General features: G+C 40.5%; 2 protein-coding genes across 4 annotated transcripts in view; both read right to left on the bottom strand.

Moving 5' to 3' along the window:
• The window catches only part of LOC128734070 (rhodanese domain-containing protein CG4456-like), a 30,641-nt gene extending 11,176 nt beyond the window's left edge, over nt 1-19,465 (bottom strand). Inside the window, exons 1-5 of one of the 3 annotated variants that reach the window (XM_053828070.1) lie at nt 19,245-19,446; nt 18,963-19,171; nt 18,477-18,665; nt 18,253-18,412; nt 18,076-18,188 (exon numbers count right to left, since the gene is read on the bottom strand). In XM_053828070.1, coding sequence (XP_053684045.1) covers nt 18,116-18,188; nt 18,253-18,412; nt 18,477-18,665; nt 18,963-19,167 — 627 coding nt within the window. In that variant the 5' untranslated portion in view covers nt 19,168-19,171; nt 19,245-19,446 and the 3' untranslated portion in view covers nt 18,076-18,115. Of the gene's footprint in view, nt 1-18,075; nt 18,189-18,252; nt 18,413-18,476; nt 18,666-18,962; nt 19,175-19,244 lie in introns of those variants that run through there. The other 2 variants (XM_053828069.1, XM_053828072.1) reach the window with 2 other exon arrangements.
• Nucleotides 166-1,010, bottom strand: LOC128738608 (rhodanese domain-containing protein CG4456-like). The gene is made up of 4 exons (XM_053833881.1): nt 851-1,010; nt 585-773; nt 353-512; nt 166-287 (listed from the first exon to the last, which is right to left on the bottom strand). The coding sequence occupies exons 1-4, from the start codon at nt 1,008-1,010 to the stop codon at nt 206-208; spliced, it is 591 nt and encodes a 196-aa protein (XP_053689856.1). The 3' UTR covers nt 166-205.
• Nucleotides 19,466-22,503: the final 3,038 nt, after the last annotated feature.

Here is a 22,503-nt window from a genome sequence, read left to right on the forward strand (position 1 = left end):
GACAAGTTTTATGAGACGAATCAGTAGGTATGAGAGTAAATTTCAGACATGTTTTTTCCAATTACAGTACAGTTGTTTAGGAATTGTTTAAACATTTTATTGCATTTTTCGGTTGAAGTCATAGTTATAATACCCGTAAGCGTTGTAATTAATGCACAACTAGACTGGTTTTCGCTTCCCACGCACGTTCTGCTCAAATTAAATTTTACTGAACAACTCGAGCTGGTCCAGGGTTCAGGTTGTTCTTGGTGGCATACTCTTGCCAAGATCCGGTGTAGTTTTTAATACTGAAATGTAAGAGAAGGTGTTTTTGTATAAAAATTGTATCGCAGAGTAACAGCATTTTTCTTACTTTTTAAAACCAAGCTTATCTGCCTCGAATGCTGCTACGCCAGAGCGCTGACCTACGCAGCAAGTGAATATCATGGGATCGTTGGTGGCCGGCTTCTTGCGCCCATATTTGCTCTGAAAAGCCTCCGAACTTAGCTTTAGCTGATCGGCTATGGTGTCGACTGGACGAATAAAATATGATTTCGATTACTAGCTCTTGTACCTAATTGATGAGTATTCAGCAAAAAGCTTACCGGGGATATTAATACTGGTCGGAATGGCTCCGGTGGCTGCAATTTCGGACGCATCGCGGACATCGATTAGCAGTTTTTCCGGATGGCTTGGTAAAGCAACTATCTCTTCGTACGTGGCAACCAGACTCGCATCGATGCAAGCTTTGTCGAATCTGTTCTTACCGCTCTTGGCTGAGCAGTACCGCAATCCTTTTGGGGTAAAAAAATCACAAATTTTTGATTTTAAAATTTATTTTTAGTTTAAAGGCGTGGCACGAGCTTCCTACCAGTTCCAGCAGCCGGGATGACTTGCAACTTTTTCGGGTTTTGTGGGGCAAAATGGCTCACCGCGGGGAGCTGTTTCGCCCAAACACTGTAGCGGTTCACTTTTGTAACATTTTGCACTAGTGCTCTTTGCAAAAGAATTCTCACTCCACTGGTGTTCATCGTTGTTGCGTTTATTCTTTGCTTCGAAACCGATTCTAAGCGCTCGCCAATATTTGACTGATTGGCGAATTCGGGTTGCGAATTTATATATTTGCCCTTCTTGCTAATCTTATCTTCTTATTGTTAATATATTTTCCTATGAATGCGTTGAAATTGTGTATCTTTTTCTTGGGACCAGCAGCGAAAACGCATGCTGCAAATTTTTGCCCCGAACACAGGGAAGCCAACGCGAATCATCGCGCTTCTGCTGGCACGTTCTGTGTTGTTTTTATTTTTCTTGTGTGAAAACGTCACGTGTTCATTCATGGGTTCAACTTTGTAAATTTACTTGAAGGGCTTTAAAAAAGCATAGTATGCTTAGACAATTTTCCGTGGCATGCTAATTCCATTGACTTGTGAACATTTTATGAATTAAAACTTTGTCTTTTATCAAAAGACATGAAAAATATCCAATCACTCTGTTAGAGGACCGAAAACAGATGTTTTTATATGTTTTTTACCGGCATATCAAAACGGCACACACCGATTCTCGCGCTTGTTCCCGCTTTTGGGCCGGTAGTCGTGAGTTATACACGCACGACTGCCTTCTCTCCTGGTGTAAGGGTGGAGTACACTATACATTTCCTACTTGTTACTGTTATGCAATGTTTATTGTGCACATTGCATCATACCGGTAAAAAAGCCGGTTAATGTAATGTTAAAAATGCGACGCACAAGATATTTAACGAATTTGTTAGGAAATCGGTAATTGTTGGACAAGTTAAAGTTACAATAACTTTTACGTTTAGAACTTAACTAGTTTCTATATATACTCATAACATTATAATTTACTATAGTCTTTGGCTTTTCCAAACATTATTTAAATCGTTCATATTATCGACCGTAAACTTTTCGAGGTTTGAAATATCCCATTCCATTTAGTTTTCACCAATGTATTTCCATTATAATCTTAAAACTAGTTCGAGAAAACCTCGGAGTAGAATTTTATGTCCACCGTTTTTTCTTCATGTTCATCGTGACAAGTCAAAATAGAGGCCTGGCTATTTTTGTTTTCGTTTTATTACGCGTCGTGATCCGCTGACTGAGCGCTGCGGTCTCCCACCGCTCTCTTCGTTTTTTTCTGGCGTTAAATTAAACTGAGAATTTTGCAGAAAACGTAACAGAACAAGTGCCACGGAAGCTGCAGTCGATGCAGCTTTCGTGCTGCATACATGTACCCGCCTGAGCTGAAGCGAAACACTCGGAAATACTCACCAGCAGGCGCAAAATGTGACTTTCAGGTTTCCCCTAGAAATTTGAATCATTCCGTTTTCGTAATATCGGTAAAGCAAATCGAAAACTAACCTTGGTATAACGGTGAAAGTTAACCTTTTTAACACTTGCTTACATCACGATGCGATGCAAAGTATACTGTTAGTAAAAGTTTGTTTATACAATCACAGTTTATTTACAGTATTGATAGACGTCGGGGTAACTAAGGAAACTTGGGGGTTTCCAGCAACCAGAGATGCCAGGTGATTTTTTGAAAAGTCTTCACGAATCAAGGAAAAATGTCTTCATTTGTCTGCTTTCGGCTTTCCGCCCATTTAAATTGCATGGTGAAGACATGTCTTCACATGTCTTCAAGTGAAGACATTTCACTTTTTTGTAACAAAAATGTCTTCAAAACGAAGACATGTCTTCACTTCTGGCATCTCTGCCAGCAACGTCTCTGTGACTACTTGATGAATGTTTATTGTTACGGTCGCAAACGTTCAATCGATTAACGGGACTCACTAGTTCTTGGCGTAGGACTACGTTTTATCACACAAGAAGGTAGCTTCACACGCTTGAATGCCATGGGAAGAATTCATTAGACCGTAAAAAAAGTTTCCACATGAGTTAAACGAGTACATCGTTATTCAAGTATCGGAATAAAAGAGTTGGCTTTACTTCTCTCATAAGGATTCCACGAGATAAACAGATAAACTGTTTGGTCTTACTAATATAACTTTATTTTGATGTAGGACTACGTCTTACGTCTACGTCTGATAGGTTTTGAGCGCTAATAGCTAGGTGGTTTCCCGATCGATTTTATATATTTTTGCACCAATCGATCGGAAAATCTTTTACGCACGAACCCCAATATAGAAACCTATTAAGCATAAGCATAAGCATAGGGTACCACCCGTGTGCTGCTACTCCGTTATTGACCAGGACCGATGAAAATTGCAAAATGATGGCTGGAAAAAGCATACTTGGGACAGCACGCTATTCTTCATTGTGCAGCCTTATCAGGTCCCTGCATGTTGATCAATACCGACGCCGGCCACGTCCGAATGCGGGCCCTGGTGGGATGGGAAGGAATGTTAGTCCAATACTTGTTGCTACTAAAGACCAGGGAATCCTCTGCATCTTCACAAATATTTCGGGAAAGGAATTGTTGTTAGTATATGGGGGAGCTAGATGGATAATGTAAGTATGTAAGCACCAGTTATATGAGACTAACCTGGATATTCGAAAATTTTCTTGTAAAATCAGTAATTACGAAAGTTAAGATATAAAAAATACCTTTTTAACAAATTTAATATAATGCCAATGGTGCTCATATACAACGAGAATTTAATTATTATCGAAAGATTCTATCCACATGCGAGATTTACGGCTCGAAAACTACGAGACAACTTGAACTTATTATACCTGAAAATAAAAGTCAGGGATAATGAAACGAGCCAACATAGTCCCTAAATTGATAAGCATTTCCTCTTACCAACGCTAATATGCAGAGATATAGCGCTCTACACGCTTAATTAAATTAGACTTGATATTGGGCTTGAAGTCGGACAAACATTTTGACTTGAAATTGAACTTGACATTGAATTAGAATTTGGACATTTTTCTGAATTTGGTCATGGACACATGACAGTTTCAATTGAAATTCGGATTGGTATATTGAGTCTTACTCTCTCACACGTTTTACTTCTTTTCTGTTCCTTTTTTCTCTTTTATAGTCCCATTTTAACACTTTTTTCGGTTGTATCTTCTTTTCTGTGCCATTTTCTTGGTTTTTGCTCTCATTTTCTTGTTCTTTTCGGTTTTCCCCTTTTTTTCTAGCTTTTATGCTTGTCCCGTGTTTTTTTCACTGCTCCGTTTTCTTTTGTTTCCTGTTTGATTTTTTATTTTTCTCATTTTCAATCCTGTATTGCCTACTGGGTTTCACTCATTTTTTTGTAATTAGTTTCCGGTTTTCCATGTTTTTTACTCCTCTTTTTCCTTAGTCTGTTTACGGTTTTCGTCTCTTTCTAACCTGTCGTCTCGTCATTGTCTGTTCCGTTTTTCCTCTTTTGGATATCCTGTTTTCTCTTCTTTTTTGTCACGTTTATTCTGTTTTCCCCGTATTTTCCCTTTGCTCTCCACTTTTCCTTTTTTATTTCTCGTTTTTCATCTTTTTCTCTCCAGTTGTATTTTTTTCAGTGGACTGGTTTTTCTGTTTTTGTTTTCTTCTTTTTCTGTCCCATTTCCCCATTATCTCTCTCTCTCTCTCTCTCTCTCTCTCTCTCTCTCTCTCTCTCCTACTCTTCTCTTTTGGCTGTACTGTTCTCCAGCTCTTCTGTCCTGTTTTTTTCTCTTCCGACTTCCCTCTATGGTCCCGTTTTCCCTCTTGTTTTCTCTCGCTTTTCCTTTTTTCTAGCTGCTGGAGGACCTTCTTTATTTTCCAGTAAAGTTTTCGCCCATTTCAGTCATAATTTTTCTCTTGTTTTTCTTCTATTTTCAAGGCCGTTTTCCTCTTTTCAGATTCATATTTTGTGTTCTGTTCCGTTATCCCCTTTTCTGTTCCATCTATCCCATTTCCTAGTTCCATTTCGCTTCCACCTATTATGTTCTGTTTTCCCTCCTTTACTGTCACGTTTTGTTTTATCCCGTTTGTCTTCCCTTTCCATTTTTTCCTCCGTTTTCCTCTTGTTCTGTACTCGATTCTCAATTTACTTGCTCTCGTGTTTTCTATTTTTCTATACAGTTTATCCCTGATTTGTCCTGTTTTATCTAGTTGGTCCTCATTTTCTTTTTTCTTTTACTCGTTTTCTGTAGTGCTTTTCCGTCTCATTTTTTGCCTTGTTTTGCCTTTTTGTCCCCAATTTTCTTCATTGTTCCCTTTTTTCACATCCCGCATTTTCTCCGATTGTGTCAAGAATTTTTTTCGTTTCCCTGTACAGTAATGTTCCGATTGTCAGCACCCGATTTTGCCTACCCCCGATTTTATCAGATTTTTATCTCGATTCTGTCAGCCGATGAACTTTGTTTAACTATTGTGCTTTTAAACATAATTTTTAAAACTTTTCATCCTACTTAAAACTGTTCTGATTCTCTGGGGAGAGTTTCTGAATAAAATGATGCCTTCTTGCGAGTAATTCGGGGTCAAAATTAGGGTATTTTTATAGTAAAAGTTCCTAAACAAGCAAAGATAGAGGTATACTATATTCAGCAATGTTGTGTATTTTCACTATTTGTACAACTTTGTATAACAGCAAAAAGTCATACGGCAACTACAAAAGTAGCTAAAATAGAAAAAGTAATTTTCACGATTTTTCATTTATGCGAAATTGGATTTTCTATCTTTGCTGAAGATAGATAGAAGGTTTTACTGTCTTCAGCAAAATTTCTTGTAATAAGTTCATTACAAATATTTTAAAAAGTTTTTGTCCCTCCAGTGTTGAGCCACTAAGGGGGGGGGGGGCGAAAAAAAAACAAAGAGAATTTTTTAATCGAGTAAAAAAAAATATGGATTTTAGGCATTTTTATTTTAAGTTTCAACTTGAAAACTAAATCTATTTTTGCTTTTAATATATACGTTGTTTATTTTCATGCAAAAATCTACGAAAAAACGACAAAAACGAAAGATAATTTTTTGGCCGATTTTCGGAAATTCCGCTGTTTGGATTTCCATTTCTCTTTCATGCTAGAAGCGTTAACACGACTCGTACACTCGTTTTTCATGTTTTACTCGCACACTCACTTGAACCACAATATAGAAACCTATTAATTTCAAAGTACGCACTATTGAAAAATTGAGAATAATGGAGCATTGTCCAACTGGCAATCCTCGCTTCGTGATTGGTCGCAACGTATTTTTAGGAAAAAAGTGACAAAATCCCCCCGTCTCAACAGGTCGAAGATGTTTTGCGAAGATTGAACCTAGACCAATTTGATATCTGTGCTTGGGAGGTACGCTAGAAAGAGTGACAAAGTCTCCTCGTCCCAACAAAATTTTTTTACGAACGCGATTAAACCTAGTCCAATTTAAAATCTGTGCTTGTGAAGTATGCCAGAGTGCCAAACCACCCCTCTTCTTCAACCGGTGTTTTTTCTTTCCTAGTTGGGGACCTTGGACCACTGCGACCAGTTCTTTGATCTATTGTGGTGTGTCCTCTTTTGCTGTATGCCTTTACTTATGAACAGCTACTATGTTGTTTAGTAATTGTTATTTTAATTGAAGGCATCATCCCAACACGGTAATATGTTGAGAATAAATTGTATTACTTTCTGAGGAGAACTAGCCCATATTTCCGAAGGCTCCAACAGTCCTTTATCAAGAAATTTGCGCCTTTTATTGAATAATGCCGTGCATTCGCACAGTATATGATGAGCACTTTCACACTCTAGATTGCAGAAACGACATCTATCATCATTAAGCTTTCCTATTACCTTCAGATGATATTTGCTTGGACAATGACCAGTAACCTCCGCTAAAAGTACTCAAATCTTTTTTTGAAAGATTCAATAGCTTTTGCGTGATTGAGGCATTTGGCTTAATAAACCGTTTTGCATGACGAGCTGATAGAGTATTATTCCAGTTCAATATGACCTGATTCTCTACCCATTTTTTCAGTTCCATCTTGCACGTACTATTGGATACCCCACAGAAAGGTTCGGGACCTATAAATTCCATTGCAGATCCAGTTCTGGCTAACTCGTCTGCTCTTTCATTACCTTCTATACCGGTGTTACTGTTCAAACATTAAATTTAGCCCAATTTGATGTCCTGAAGGTAAAACTTCATAGAAAGTGAGCGGTCACCTTTTCCTTTTGCCAGATTGCATCCATATACTGCAAGAATTTGTTCGAAACTGTTGTCTTGCTCGGAAAAAGGGCTGAAGGAATATTTGTGTATGTGACATGACGCACTAATTCTCAAAGCGAGGAAAATCCGCAACTCTCTTATCCGAGAATAGTTTTGAACGTTTCATTTGCTGCTTTACGTCAGTTAGTTGCCTGCAATTCTATACATAGGTACAGTCTTGCAATCATGAAAATAAGTAAAAACATGTAAAAAATTATCGACTTACAAAAATTTGAATTTTTCAACCTACAGCAAAGTCAAGCCATTTTAACTGAACATCTTTTTGATGTCATCAAAATACAATTATATGTAAATAGTGTTTGATGTTGAAGTAACATTTGAGGCAATCGAATTTTCTCAACCCGCTGTTAGTCCCAAGCTCAACCAATGCTGCATTTAGCATGATGTACATGAAGAATTATATTATTACTAGCTGACCCGACAAACTTCGTCTTGCCTCAAATTAAACTGTGTTGTACATAAATCATGAATCTCGGATGATCTTTGTCACTATCTCGAGTTTTGCAAGCCCCCCAGTGGGCGGCGCTTCCGACGGCGGGTCACCGGCAACACTCGCGACCGGCTCGTCCTGAATGATCTAGTGTTACTATAGATAGTTTTTGTGGTCTTGTTATTGATTAATGTTTTATGGAAGAGTCTCGAATTTCTCGAGTTGGATTAGTTTTTGAGTTTCGCAAAAATTTCTGTTTTATTTGTATGAGAGTCCATATCCCCCTACCACAGGGGTGAGAGGTCTCTAACTATCATAAAATAAATTCAAGACTCAAAAATCTCCTACATGCTAAATTTGGTTCCATTTGCTTGATTAGTACTCAAATTATAAGGAAATTTGTATTTCATTTGTATGGGAGCCCACCCTCTTAAAAGGGAAAGGGGTCGTAATACACCACAGAAAAAAAATTCTGCCATCTAAAACTCTCACATGCCAAATTTGGTTCCATTTGCTTGATTAGTTCTAAAGTTATGAGCAAATTTGTATTTCGTTTGAATGGGAGCCCTCCCCCCTCCTAAAAAGGTAAGAAGTCCTAATTCATAATGGGAAAAATGGTTGCCTCCAAAAACACCCACATGCCAAATATGGTTCCATTTACTTGATTAGTTCTCGAATTATGCGGAAATTTGTATTTCATTTGTGTAGAAGCCCCCCCTCTTGAAGTGTGGAAGGATCCTAATTCACCGTAGAAAATATTTTTGCCTCCAAAAACCTCCACATGCCGAATTTGGTTCTATTTGCTTGATTAGTTCTCGAGTTATGGGGAAATTTGTATTTCATTTGTATTGGAGCCCCCCCTCCTAATGTGGGAAGAGGTCCTAATTCATCACAGAAAAAATTCTTGCCTCCAAAAACACCTACACGCCAAATTTGGTTCCATTTGCTGGATTAGTTCTCGAGTTATGAGGAAATTTGTATTTCATTTGTACAGGAGCCCCTCCTCTTAAAGTGGGGAGGGGTCCTAATTCACCGTAGAAAATTTTCCTGCCCTCGAAAACCTTCACATGCCAAATTTGGTTGCATTTACTTGAATGGTTCTCGAGTTATGAGGAAATTTGTATGGAAGCCTCCCCTCTTAAAGGGGAGAGGAGTTATAATTCCTCTTACAAAGAGGGGAGCGGTCTCAATTCACCATAGAATAAATTCTTGTCACCAAAAAAAACACCCACATGCCAAATGTTGTTCTATTGCTTGATTAGTTCTCGAGTTAGGAGGAAATTTGTATTTCATTTGTACAGGAGCCCCCCCTCTTAGAGTGGGGAGGGGTCCTAATTCACCGTAGAAAATTTTCCTGCCCTCGAAAACCTTCACATGCCAAATTTGGTTCCATTTGCTTGATTAGTTCTCGAGTTATGAGGAAATTTGTATGGAAGCCCCCCCCTCTTAAAGGGGAGAGGAGTTACAATTCCCCTTATAAAGAGGGAGGGATCTCAATTTACCATAGAATAAATTCTTGTCACCGAAAACACCCACATGCCAAATTTGGTTCCATTTGCTGGATTAGCTCTCGAGTTATAAGGAAATTTGTATTTCGTTTGTATAGGAGCCCCCCCCCACTTAAAGTGGGGAGGGGTCCCAATTCATCATAGAAAAAAATTTTGTCTCCAAAAACACACACATGCCAAATTTGGTTCCATTTGCTTGATTAGTTCTCGAGTTATGAGGAAATTGGTATTTCATTTGTACAGGAGCCCCTCCTCTTAAAGTGAGGAGGGGTCCTAATTCAACATAGAAAATTTTCTTGCCCTCGAAAACTTTCACATGCCAAATTTGGTTCCATTTGCTTGATTAGTTCTCGAGTTATGAGGAAATTTGTATGGAAACCCCCCCTCTTAAAGGGGAGAGGAGTTATAATTCCCCTTATAAAGAGGGGAGGGGTCTCAAATTACCCTAGAATAAATTCTTGTCACCGAAAACACCCACATGCCAAATTTGGTTCTGTTTGCTTGATTAGTTCTCGAGTTATGCAGAAATTTGTGTTTCATTTGTATGGGAGCCCCCCCTCTTAGTGGGGGGAGGGGTCTCTAACCATCACTAAAACCTTTCCTGGCCCCAAAAACCTCTACATGCAAATTTTCACGCCGATTGGTTCAGTAGTTTTTGATTCTATAAGGAACACAGGACAGACAGACAGAAATCCATTTTTATAGGTATAGATTACATGCGTGGATACATACTACTATCACTACAAAGAGACTTACGTAGTCCTGCGTCACCTATGCGGTCGTGTCTTGTACACAACCCCTCTGATTTGGTGTTCTTTAACTAGTTAGTACCGGAAAACTAACCATTAACGATGGCACATGACCTGTCATTAGATTTTTGGTCATTACTCACAAATAAAACATAACGCCTTCGTAAAATTTTGGTCACTAATAGGCTATGAACTTAAAAAAAATCAAAGCTGTATTTTCCAAAATAAGACGAACGAAAGTGCAGCACAAAGCGGGGCTGTAGAAATTTAATTAAAATTCTCGCCTTGTTGTTATAAAATTTAGTTGCCGGCTAGGTTTAGCAGCGATTAGTGCAAGAAAGCTTTTTAGTCGTTAATGTTCTCAAATCACAAATCTCAAATTATTTCTTTAACCTTGTTGTTGAGTTGAGTTGAGTTTCTCGATGTGGTCGTTTAAAAATAATAGGTGTAAACGAGTTGGCACTCATCATCAAGCAATGGCCCAACATCGTTAAAAATACAATAAAATGCCCCAATTAGCTGCCATGGAATACGTAACTCAAGCAGGGTTGCTCACTCAGTTACACTCACATTATTATTTTTTGAATTTCTTTCTTTGATTGTTAAATTTGAATGTTTTGCCTCGTTTTACCCTACAGCTTGTACTGAAATTTGAGAATGTATTAATAGGAAAAGGAGCAATTTTAAAAGTGCTCAGGTTTTATTCAAATTTGGTGTGTTTGTTCCTAGTCGAAAAATTTTAGACCCATACTTTTTTATGTGACACTTAAGGGGGAACCCTGCTCTGGAAGACCGAAAAATAATAGATTTTCGTAAATTTTTTTCAGATACTAGAATTATGGTTAAGTGTTGGAATATTTTGGTAATTGGTTACTGTATATTTGAAGATATATTTTGTATTTTTAGGATACCAGAATAGTGATTATTATGCTGATGGCAGGTGGGCGCGTGAATGCCCTCTAGAAAATAGTTCCTTGCTGGCGGTACGTGCCGGGAAACAAGACTATCGTAGAACGGATTTCAAGAATGATTTTGAAGCTTTAGGTTAATAATTGTAAATTGTAACGTAGCGGCTTTTGACAATTCGAAAAATTACCAAAATGGCGGCAATTTTTCCAAAAGACAGGTGTTTTTTCATCAAAAATCGTCAATTGAAAGCTCATAAAAAATTGAAAAGTTGAGATATCAAAAACGGCTACGTAACAATTTGGATAATTCATTTTTACATGCTGAAAAAAAAATTCTGGCAAACCGGTCCACTAGATTCTGAGATACACGTACCACCAGCTAAAGAAACATGGTTTCGGGGAAAACGCGTTCAAAGTTTCGTACAGCAATGGACTTCCCTTGAGGTGACACCACAATATTTGCCGTAAGTTTTTAACGAGATCAGATATTAAGAAATCCTTTTGGCATGACATTTCTGAAGGTGTAAGCGTATCGAAAATGCAAAAAAATAAAATTCGATTTTTCCGACTTTCCGGAGTAGGGTCCCCCCTTAATATGCTCTCGACAACGATAATCAATTGGAACCGAGCTCTAACCAAAAAAGACCAGAATAACTGGCAACACCAATTGACTTTTTTATACGATAATACTCCATCTCATTTTGCAAAACTGGGCAACGAAACGGTTAAGTCATTTGTTTCGGAAGTTCTTCCACATACGGATTACTTCCACCTATTTGCACTTGCTGAGCAGCGCTTCAATTGTTCCGAAAATGTGAGAAAATAGGCTTTGAAAATAACAGAATTTTGTTTACTTCTCCCATAAGGATTTCACGGGAAAAGCGAAGTAAGCTGGTTTATTCCTACGACCAAAGGGCTTGGTGAATGATTTGCTTTTATAGAAGGAGACTTCTTTTGTCGTGGAATCCACAAATTACTAGAGATAGAGCATCATCAAATGTGTTTTCTTGTGTTATTGTGTTCATAAATTTCATACTTCTTGGTCCCCTGCTGAGCTTCATTTCTCCTATGTAATAGTCAAAAATAATAAGTTTTAACGTAACCAGCGTAAACTAGTTAACACCCATTACCAAGCAAAGAAACAAACACCGTTGAAGACAAACAGCACAAGCCGTAAGTTGCTTCCTTGGGGTACACCACATGTTCTCGTTCATTGCACCACTCTACCTTGGCATCAAAAAATGTTACTCGAAAGAATTATAAAGAGGAACGGTACACAATTTTTTAAACGTTGCTTCAATGTCCTTCTCTGACCTTACTTATTTTTCACTGTTTCCCCTTTATGCCTGGTCTAATTTTGTTGGATCCTATTAGCATCTTTGTTTCATTACCGTCCCACCCGTCGATTGTAAGAAACCTATCTTGAACCCAGCGTCATAGAGCAAATTTTTTTATGTAGATGTAAAAAATTTTCTCGGCAATCTAGGTAATCTATCTTTCCTAGTAGGAAAAATATCGATTGAAAAAAGTTTTTCACAAAATCTTCCACGACGGTGAAAAATTTTAAAGAAAAGTCGGAAAAACCATTTTCTAATTCTTAGGAAATGTTTGAAAGTGAATAATCTTCCGTAAAAATATTAGACCTCCATTAGATTGAGCTCCGATGCAAATCCAGCATCTGCCGGCCGGCCCAGCCTACTCACATACACTACACACATCCAGTAAGTTTAATAAAAGTTTAATTAAAAGACCGTGTTTGGACTTCCGATTGGTGTCACATTGTCCCAGAGCCGACCTTGAGCCTCCGGACCTCACGCTTGAGCTAGCCATAAAAAGAAGCTTTCGGAGCCTAGCTCCGGATGGCCCCAGTGGTTCGGCAGGGGCTGGGTCCTTCCGACACGCAACAACAGTTTGGTGAGAAGATTGGTAGACTGAATGAAACTGGGAAATTTCGATATGAGGCCAAAAATATATTGGGTAGTTCAATTGGTAAGTGGGACTCCAACTCCGACTTTCTCACTGGGCGCTTGTGTGGTAATAGTTTACTTGCCAACACACTCGGACGCACATAGCTGGATGAAGACAGGAAATTTCTCATGAGTGGCGTCAGGACGGTGACGTTTGCTGTATAGCAAACGCTGAATATGGCTGAATTGTTGCAGTTGTATCCTTACCTTCGGGGTCTGCCGATCGATTCGTATCGTTCATAACTCAGTCTTGCTGTCAGCCAATCGCCATAAGGCTCGACAGTTTGCGAAGGATGAAGCTGTGAAATCAACACGAGTATACACCATTATACGTTCCACATTTCTTCCTGTGATATGCTACTCAAAGCCTCGGAGTGGCCAAATGTGAGAAGGTGCAGTTATCCGTGGAAGACAAGCGGGTACTATCAATGCTTCAATCGCTGACCCGTTGTAAACGTGGCCAATAGGAGACCGATTTACTGTGGTGGTACGACGATGACCAACTACTCTACAGTCGTGCAATGGCGTTGCGACGTTTTCAGTGCCTGACGAAGCGAATGGAGAAGGATCCGGAATTGGTAAGAACTCTGCAAGCGACGATCAGTGAACAAATATGTGGAGGAAGGTTACATTCGAAAGCTCACCGATGAAGGGGTGAAGAAGAAAACTCAAAGACGCTGGTACTTGCCGATCTTTACCGTTACCAACCCAAATAAGTCTGGGAAAGTGCAAATTGTGTGAGAAGCCGCGACCATCGCCTACGGGAATGCCTGAACTCAGCGTTGCTGAAAGGACCGGACCTGTTAAGCTCACTCCTTGTGCTTCTACTTCAGTTCCGAGAACGTCGCTTCGGACTGTCCGGTGACAGACAGTGTTTCTTCTGGATGACCGAGAACGGTGATGCAAGTGATGACCTTCAGGGCATGTTGCTCTCCAAGCACTGCTCAGTTCGTGAAGAACATGAATGCTGAAAGATTCGTGAACCCATTGCTTGCGAAGCTATCATCAAGTCCCACTATGGCGAATTGTCGATGGTATGTTCGTTAGCGTGGATACCGAAGAACAGGCCAATGTATTGGCAAAGGACGTTAGGTACGTCCATGATCAGGGCGGCTTCGAATTCTGAAACCGGCTAAGCAACTCGAGGACGGTGTACTCACCGTGCTACAGGGAATCGACAACGAAGATAAGTGCCTCGACCTATCTCTAGAGTTGGTCACAGAGGAGGTGTTAGGTATGGGGTGGAACACTACCGGCGAGGTCTTTACATAAATACAAGATGGGTTGGATCCGTTATGATTCGGCTCTGCTGGAAGGCGAACGACGCCCCACAAAGCGAGAAGTGCTGCGTGTCCTAATGACCATCTTCGACCTGCTAGGTCTGATCTCCTACTTTCTGTCGTTTCTGAATATTCTTCCCCAACAAATCTGGCGATCCGATGTGAACGAAAAAATCTACGACAATGCTTGAGCAAAGTGGCAACTATGGTTGCAAGTTCTACCCCGGCTTGAACACGCGAACCCCGCGGTGCCAAACCTCGGATATCCCCCAGAGGAGGCCGACGATGTTCAATTACACACGATGGTCGACACCAGTGAGAACAGTATGGCTGCCACCAGCTATTCACAGTTCTGTTCAGTAACTGCGGAACCATCATTTGCTCCATAGTCGCTGCTAAATCGAGAGTCGCACCACTAAAGTTTATGTCAACCCCTAGAATGGAATTAGTTGCTGTAGTCCGGACCCACTTAGCTCGCAGGAAGGTATACTGGTTCGACTCCAGAGATGTTCTCGTCGTTGCAATCAATACGTGGGCCACCGAATTAGTGAGATCTTCGAGATTTCAGTACAACGCGAATGAAGGTAGCACTGCGCCGATGATGCCACTAAAAGGAGTTGTTTACCAAACATGTCCTCCGATCATCGATGGTTCAAAGGAGCCAACCTTTTTTAGCGCGCGGAACTAAATTGGCCGCAAATACCAACCATAAGTGGGTCAACCGATAACGAACAGCGCCCGTCGTTTCTGACTGTTCATGCATTATCGGAACTTGTCATCGCTGTCAGCAACTACCCAAGCTGTCGGACTCTCGTCAAAATTACTGCACTACTTTATCGCTTCGTTTACAGCAGTCGCTTCAAGCACGCCAAGATAATGATTCGCACGGGACCACTTACAGCAAATGAACTGCCCATCGTCGAGCGCTCGCTTATGCGGCTCGCATAACGGGGACGTTGCAGCTTGACGAGATCGCTGCCAACCAAAAAACCCGAAATTCGGATTCAGCCACGAGCACCGTTTTGAAAACAAGCTCACTCTACCAACTAACATCATGGCTAGATGAGCACGGGATTATGCGCATGCGGACACGCATTGTCCATGCGTGAAGTCATCGACGAACGAAGAATCGAAAAGCGTTGGGGAATGTTAGCCATCTGCCGCACCGGGGTTGTGTACTCGCTAAGCACAAGCTCATGCATGATGGCGATCCGCGATTTCATTGCTTTGATACTCGCCAAAAAATATACAGTGACTGTGGCACAAATTTCGTAGATGCAAATCGAGGGCTGAGGCAGCGCAGCAACGCACTCAATCAATACGAGCTGATGAAGCAGTTTGCTAGAAATCGATGCTCAACTCACCACTGTCGCCCCACATATGGGCGGTAGCTGGGAGCGACTCATCCGCATCGTTAAAAATAACCTCATGGCAGTCTGGTCCGCGAAAAGACCATCCGATGAGGTCCTTCGCAACCTGTTATCGGAAATAGGAAAAACCGTCAACTCACGTCCCTTTAGACACGTGCCGATAGATGAGGAGTCGGGTCCTTCACTGACGCCGAATCAAGACTTGTTCAATGGCTCGAAGTTGTTTAGTATTCTCGACGATGGTGGTGCCATAATCTGGCAGTATTGGTGCACGTCACAGATTTTGGCGAACAAGTTTTGAGGGGAGTGTTGGCCATACTGGCCTTTCTGCACCTTCCCATAATTGGTGGATTCTGCAGACATGTTGATAGTATCTATTAACCGTTTATTCCCATTTTATTACTTGCTATAAAATTATAAATTCTATGCTCAAAGCATTCACAGGAAAGCTACTATGACTGGACCTATCGCCAATTGCTGTCTCGGTAGTTAACATAAAACCGATAAAAGGACTTTAAAGCAAACTAAACGTAAGTAGGATCTTTAACCTATAAGCTGGACCTGCTGCGCACGATTACTCAGAATGATCATTCTGACCATATATATTCAAAATTAATAGTTTTATTCTGAGTCTTATGAAATATTATGTAACCCAAAACATGTATATCGCTCATAGGAAAATTATACTGACGGAGAATTATAATTTCAGAAATTGCCGTTGAATTAAATTTGATGATTTGATCAAAACGCATCATTTGTCGTGGTTTTTGCGGTTCAGCCTTTCATTCGATTTGTGCCAACGTCGATCATCCGGTGCTGCAGATATTAGGCGAGCACAAGCGAAACATATTCTGGATGTGTAATGCTAGCGCCGACTTGTTTTCCAATAAGCACTTCAGAAGCATTACTTTCCACGAGGGTTCTGATCAGGTCGAATTACCAAATGCAATGGTGTCAATGCAGGCTTATATAGTTAAACTAAGCTCAACAATCAAGACACTTGCAGCTAAAGTAGAAAACAACATCCCAACAGCTCGACCATCTGCGCTCCCTCCTGCACCCTTTCCGAATCGAGTAAATACTCCTGTCAATGCTCCTAAACGCAGATGTATGGAAGACAATAGCAACCACTGCACTGGAACGATTCAGACGGTTTCCATGAATGACAATGTTGTTCGCTTTCCACCCAAACACTTCTTCGGAAAACGACATTAGAGCTCTGGTGCGTGAATGCTTAGGACTGAGCGCTGATGCGAATCTGAGGGTTGTGAAGCTCGTTCCCAAAGGGAAAAGATCCATCATCACTACGTTTCGTGTCGTTAAAAATTGAAGTTGCTTCGGAACTTAAAGATATTCCACTTTCAAGCGACACCCGACCCGAAAACGTGTACTTTCGGAAATTCGAGGACCGGGACGCACCGCAGTTGGCACTATGGAAACCCAGGAACCACCCACCACAGTCGCACAGGTGAAGCCAGCGATCACCAGTCGTCCCGGCCCTGTGTGTGGGAGTGGTGAAAGGGTTATCCGTCGCCTGCCTTGGAACAACCCGCTATAGCTATCAAGATACGAAGCACGCCTGATGCTGATTGGACTGGACACTAGGAATCAGCAACCAGGAGAAATCTGTGCCGAGCAATCCTTGCAGCTGATTTCCTAATGACGAGGGCTGATTGTCCATGGCTCAGTCTACGGGCTCAACCATGACCTCTTCGTAGCAGAATGTTTCTCCAAGTACCGTTTCGAACCAAATTATCATTAGGACAACTATATGTCTGTTGATATAAACAATAAATGTAAATGTAAGAAAAATGTAAAGTATATAATTGACCTGAAATAATATATATTGAATTGTTCATTTTACGCGTGGGGAGGATGTGGCATCCTAATATTTATACGATATTGGAGGATTTGCTTCTAGTGTGCAACCGGCATAGAAAGAAAGTATCGGAATTGGTTGATAGTACCTCGTGTGAATGGGAGGAGAGTCAGTCACTGGTGAGGTGAGACGTTAAACATGCAAGATATCACAGGTGGTATGAACCAGGAGGTAGTTGTTTTGAGTAATTGCATCATTAAGAAAGATTTAGTACTTGTTGAGGAGTCGGAGATGTTTTTATGCAGGAAGAGCGCAACAGACCACCGCTCAGTGTAAAAGGAAAATGGAAAGGAAATTTTGCATCTCAAAACTAATTACTATTAGAGAAACAAATAGTTTTTTTCAACAAAGGTCATCTTGATACATGAATATTTTGCTAGATTTTGCTTTATACGAAAACTTTGAATATATCCTATACATTCTAACGAAATTAAAACGCTGGTCGTGAACCTAGCCACGTGTATCTTCCAGGTAATTTGATGAGGGCACGACAATGTCACCTTAAATTAAAAAATCATCACGCAACGATAAAGCAATGAGTCATAGAATTTAACTACGGTGCTTTTGATTCATTTTAAAACCGGTTTCCTTCACCGTCAGCGAAGCGAGTTTTAATTCATCTTGACTTGTAGGGCTTAGGCTTATTCATCAAATATTAACTAACAGGACAATGGATTAAAATTGAATTGGATTACATTTATCGTGCCTGATTCGGATTCCAAACTGCGTTGTTAGAAACAATCTTGAACGTCATTTGAAGTTCTAAACCAGAATCCATCTTCGTTAACGTATTTCGACCATGTCCATTAATGAATGTCATTTATTTAAATTTAAAACTACAGCTTTAAAGCAGACAACTTTTTATTGAAAAGAAACTTAAAAACACACTAACACTATCACTGAGATGGCTCAAGGGGCAGATTGTTCTTCTGGGCATACTCCAGCCAGGATCCGACATAATTTTTAACACTGAAAAACAAACCAAGTGAGTGAAGAAACAACCGTACTTACTTAATGCGAAAGAAATCCATACTTTTTGAATCCCAACTTATCCGCTTGATTGGCCGCTTCGCCGGCCCGCACTCCCGAGCGACAGGAAAAGATCACCGGATCGTTAACAGCCGGCTTCTTCCGACCATATTTAGCTTCGAACGCATCCGGACTCAGCTTCAGCTCCTCGGTTACGGTTTTGACTAAAACAAAGCGAATCAAACATTAATTAGTCTTAAGATTAATTTGTCTTAAGGACACCCTTACGGGGAATATTGATGCTGGTCGGAATGACCCCGGTGTCGGCCAGTTCCTGTCGTTCGCGAACATCGATCAGCAGCTTTTCCGGGTGATTCGGTAGATCGACGATTTCATCGTACGTGGCAACCAGGCTCGGGTCGATGCAGTTTTTATCAAACTTGTTCGTAGCGCAATCAGCCGAACAGAATCGCAAACCTACAACAAAAGTTGCAACCGTTGACCAAAGAACGATACGTACAGATAGTGCCATTGCTTCTTTAGGTCCTCCTTGTGTGAGCCTGAGCAGTTTCAGTGTTCGGGTTGAACTGAGCTCTTCGAAGCGAAGCGCTCAGTCCTGCCTCTGGACTGAACCTTTATGATGACCATTGATGTGCATGTTTGAGTGTTGACTTATTTCTAGTTCACAGACTTGACTGGCATCATGTCAGTCAGGTCAGTGTGTTGATTCATGCACATGATGAGAACAAAATTAAAAGAAATATAAAAACTTACCGCCGGTAGGAGCATTCGGGCTGACTTGCAACTTTTTCAGGTTTTGCTGGGCAAAATAGCTTACCACAGGAAGCTGATTCGCTAAGCAACTGTATCGGTTCACTTTGGTAAAGTTTTGCACCACTGCTCTTGAGCCTGCTTGCTCCACTCGCAGCAACGGCAGGAGCCGTCGCCGGAATCCAGCTAAACCACCACCGGCAATCATGGTTCTGCTGATTGTTTTAATGGAGAGACCGTTTTGAGCGAAAGTGTAAATTTGACTGACTGATTTTATGTATTTACCTTTTCGTTAGTATTACTTTATATCTAGAATACACTTGGACACTTTGTTAACTATGTATTTCTTCGTGATCACTAGTAGATACCACTTACAGCATGCGGTCAGTACGTATTCGTCGGACGCACGGAAGCTAACGTAATCATTACTTATTTTTCTCTTAAAGAAACGTCATGAAAAAGCTGTAAAAAATGCGGTATTCAAAGTGCTCATGCTTTACTGTTTACATTGCTTTCATTATGAAATGTAATAAAAACATCATTAACTTAAATCTCTTTCTATTTCACACGCAAGCAAGATAGCTCTGTTAAGGGGATTTTACAAAAATCTTTCGCAGTGTGCCATCAAAACATATGTTTCTCATGTCGTATTAAATCAGTGTTGGTGAATGCCTGCTGTTAGATTAGGGTGAAGCATGCTATGTTTACTATGTTACGGAAACTTTTTTGACGTTAGATTAATATGCTCATGCATTAACGACGAGGTCGTCAGAGTCCATTTATGTCAGTCAGTATGGCACCGAATATCACCCTTCCCTTCCCTTCTTCAATGTACCAACATGCTCCCATTGATTCGGGAAACCATCTGAAAAAAATAAAATTAGTTCAACTAATCCGCTAGCCGTAATGAGATCTCGCAACTCGAAGCACTAAACGTTGCATTCTATAGGTTCTATTACTTTTTGGGACAGAAGTTACACTAAATACTGAGATTTCTGCCCAATTAATATTCATCACTATATTTTCACCTTTTCGCCGTCGGTTTTTCATTAATTTTTTTCGGCCGTTCCAGTCGTCACATCACTCACGAAACTTAACTTGAGACACAGAAAACTTTAATTTTTCACCCGAGCAGTTAGTTGGTAAGATATTATAATGGTTTCGCAGAAACTGTTCGCTTGAATTGATAGGAAAAACTTCACTTCGTTTCGATTGCAATTCCGAATCCGCGACCGTCGTTGTTGATACGTTTCCAAGGAAACGGACGCATATATCGGGTGATGCCAACGTGAACATTTGAGCATGAGGGTCGTAGTGCGTCGATAATATATACTTATAAAATTCGCCGATGATAAAATTCACCGTAAACAACATTTTGTGTGATAGAATTACTGTCGGATCTAGTTCAACAGCAAAAATAGATTCTACGTTTCATAATTGTTCATAACAGATTATTACCTGCTACTAGCGACTCAGCATAAAATTAGCATAAACAAAACGGTAGTGGCAACAAGTACTGAAATCAGTAAAAAAGCAGTTGGTCTCTGACGACCTTCACTTTAAACCGCACTCTTTTCTTAAGCCCCACTTTGATTCCGTTTTTAAAATAGGTAGGGTAAGCAACCAACTTTAATTTATCTAAGCCGATCAATGCTTCCTCCAACTTCTTTCAAGCGATGGGTTGACTAAGTGGGGGATATCAACATACCAATCTTCGTGTTCACATTAGTTATTCAAGCCGTTATCCCTGAAAATCGCTATTATTAAGCTAAACTTCTGATTTTTTGCGTTAGAAATTAGTGCGCTAGAACTAATTTCAATCATGCGGAACGCTGGTGCTTTCTTAAGCAGTCCTAAATTCATCATATTTTTTTGTCAAAAACACAGTAAATTATGTTCGTATAAGAACACATTTTGAAGAAAATATGAACAATAGACACTGCATTTTCAGCTTATTTATTTTGAACTGAATAAAATTGGCGCCCATGATTAATCCGTTCCTCGCCCCTACAATATATTTTTATAAACCTTACGCTTACGAATAAACAAAGTGATTTTTTCATACATGAAGCGACAATTGTCTGAGGCAGTACAGTCCAAGAAGTAATTTTGCTTGAAAGTATAAGAGAGACAAGGAGATAGAGCGAAAACGAGGAAGAGAAAAATAGATAGTGAAAGGGAGTCAAGGTAACAAAGAAAGCTAGGGAAGGAGAGGAAGAGAGTGAGAAAAAGAGGGATAGAGAAGAGAGGCATATAGGAACAGAAAGAAAAAAAAGCGAGATAGAGGGAAAGGGAAAGAGAAGGAAAATCGAAAGAAAGCGAGAGAAAAAGAGAAAGAATGAGTTTGAAAAAGAGACAGAAAGAAACCAAGGAAGAGTGAAAGGCACAGTGAAAAAGAGATAAAAAAGAGATAAAAGAAGTAACAAAGTGAAGAAGAAAGAACGACAGAAAGGAAGAAATTAGCAGATAAAAGGAATACAAAAAATGAAAGAAGGGAATAGGAAGAAAAAAAGAAAGAGCGAATAAAAGAACGAAAGGAAGAGCGAATGAAACAGAGAGAAAGTGTACGAGAGAAAAAATAAGCAAGAAAAAAAGTGATAGAAAGATAAGCTGATAAAGCGACAAAGAAGAAAATTAAGAAACAGAGAGAGAGAGAGCGAGAGAGAGAGAGAGAAAGAGAAACAGAAAGAGAGGAAACGATGAGAGAAACAGAAAGAGAGGAAAACGGTGTAAGAGAGAAACGATGTGAGAGAGAAATGGAAAAAAACTGCGTTCGAGAGAAACGGCGTAAGAGAAACAGTGAGCGAGAAAAATACAGCGTGAGAAACAGAGACAAACAGACAGACTGGACAGACTGGACAGACAGACAGACTGGACAGACAGACAGACTGGACAGACAGACAGACTGGACAGACAGACAGACTGGACAGACAGACAGACTGGACAGACAGACAGACTGGACAGACAGACAGACTGGACAGACAGACAGACTAAACAGACAGACAGACTGGACAGACAGACAGACTGGACAGACAGACAGACTGGACAGACAGACAGACTGGACAGACAGACAGACTGGACAGACAGACAGACTGGACAGACAGACAGACTGGACAGACACACAGACTGGACAGACAGACAGACTGGAAAGACACACAGACTGGACAAACAGACAGACTGGACAGACACACAGACTGGACAGACAGACAGACTGGACAGACAGACAGACTGGACAGACAGACAGACTGGACAGACAGACAGACTGGACAGAGTGGACAGACAGACAGACTGGACAGACAGACAGACTGGACAGACAGACAGACTGGACAGACAGACAGACTGGACAGACAGACAGACTAGACAGACAGACAGACAGACAGACAGACTGGACAGGCAGACGGACTGGACAGGCAGACAGACTGGACAGACAGACAGACTGGACAGACAGACAGACTGGACAGACAGATAGACTGGACAGACAGACAGACTGGACAGACAGACAGACTGGACAGATGGACAGACCGGACAGACAGACAGACTGGAC

Source organism: Sabethes cyaneus, chromosome 2 (assembly GCF_943734655.1).
Source record: "Sabethes cyaneus chromosome 2, idSabCyanKW18_F2, whole genome shotgun sequence".
NCBI classification, from domain to species: Eukaryota; Metazoa; Arthropoda; class Insecta; order Diptera; family Culicidae; genus Sabethes; species Sabethes cyaneus.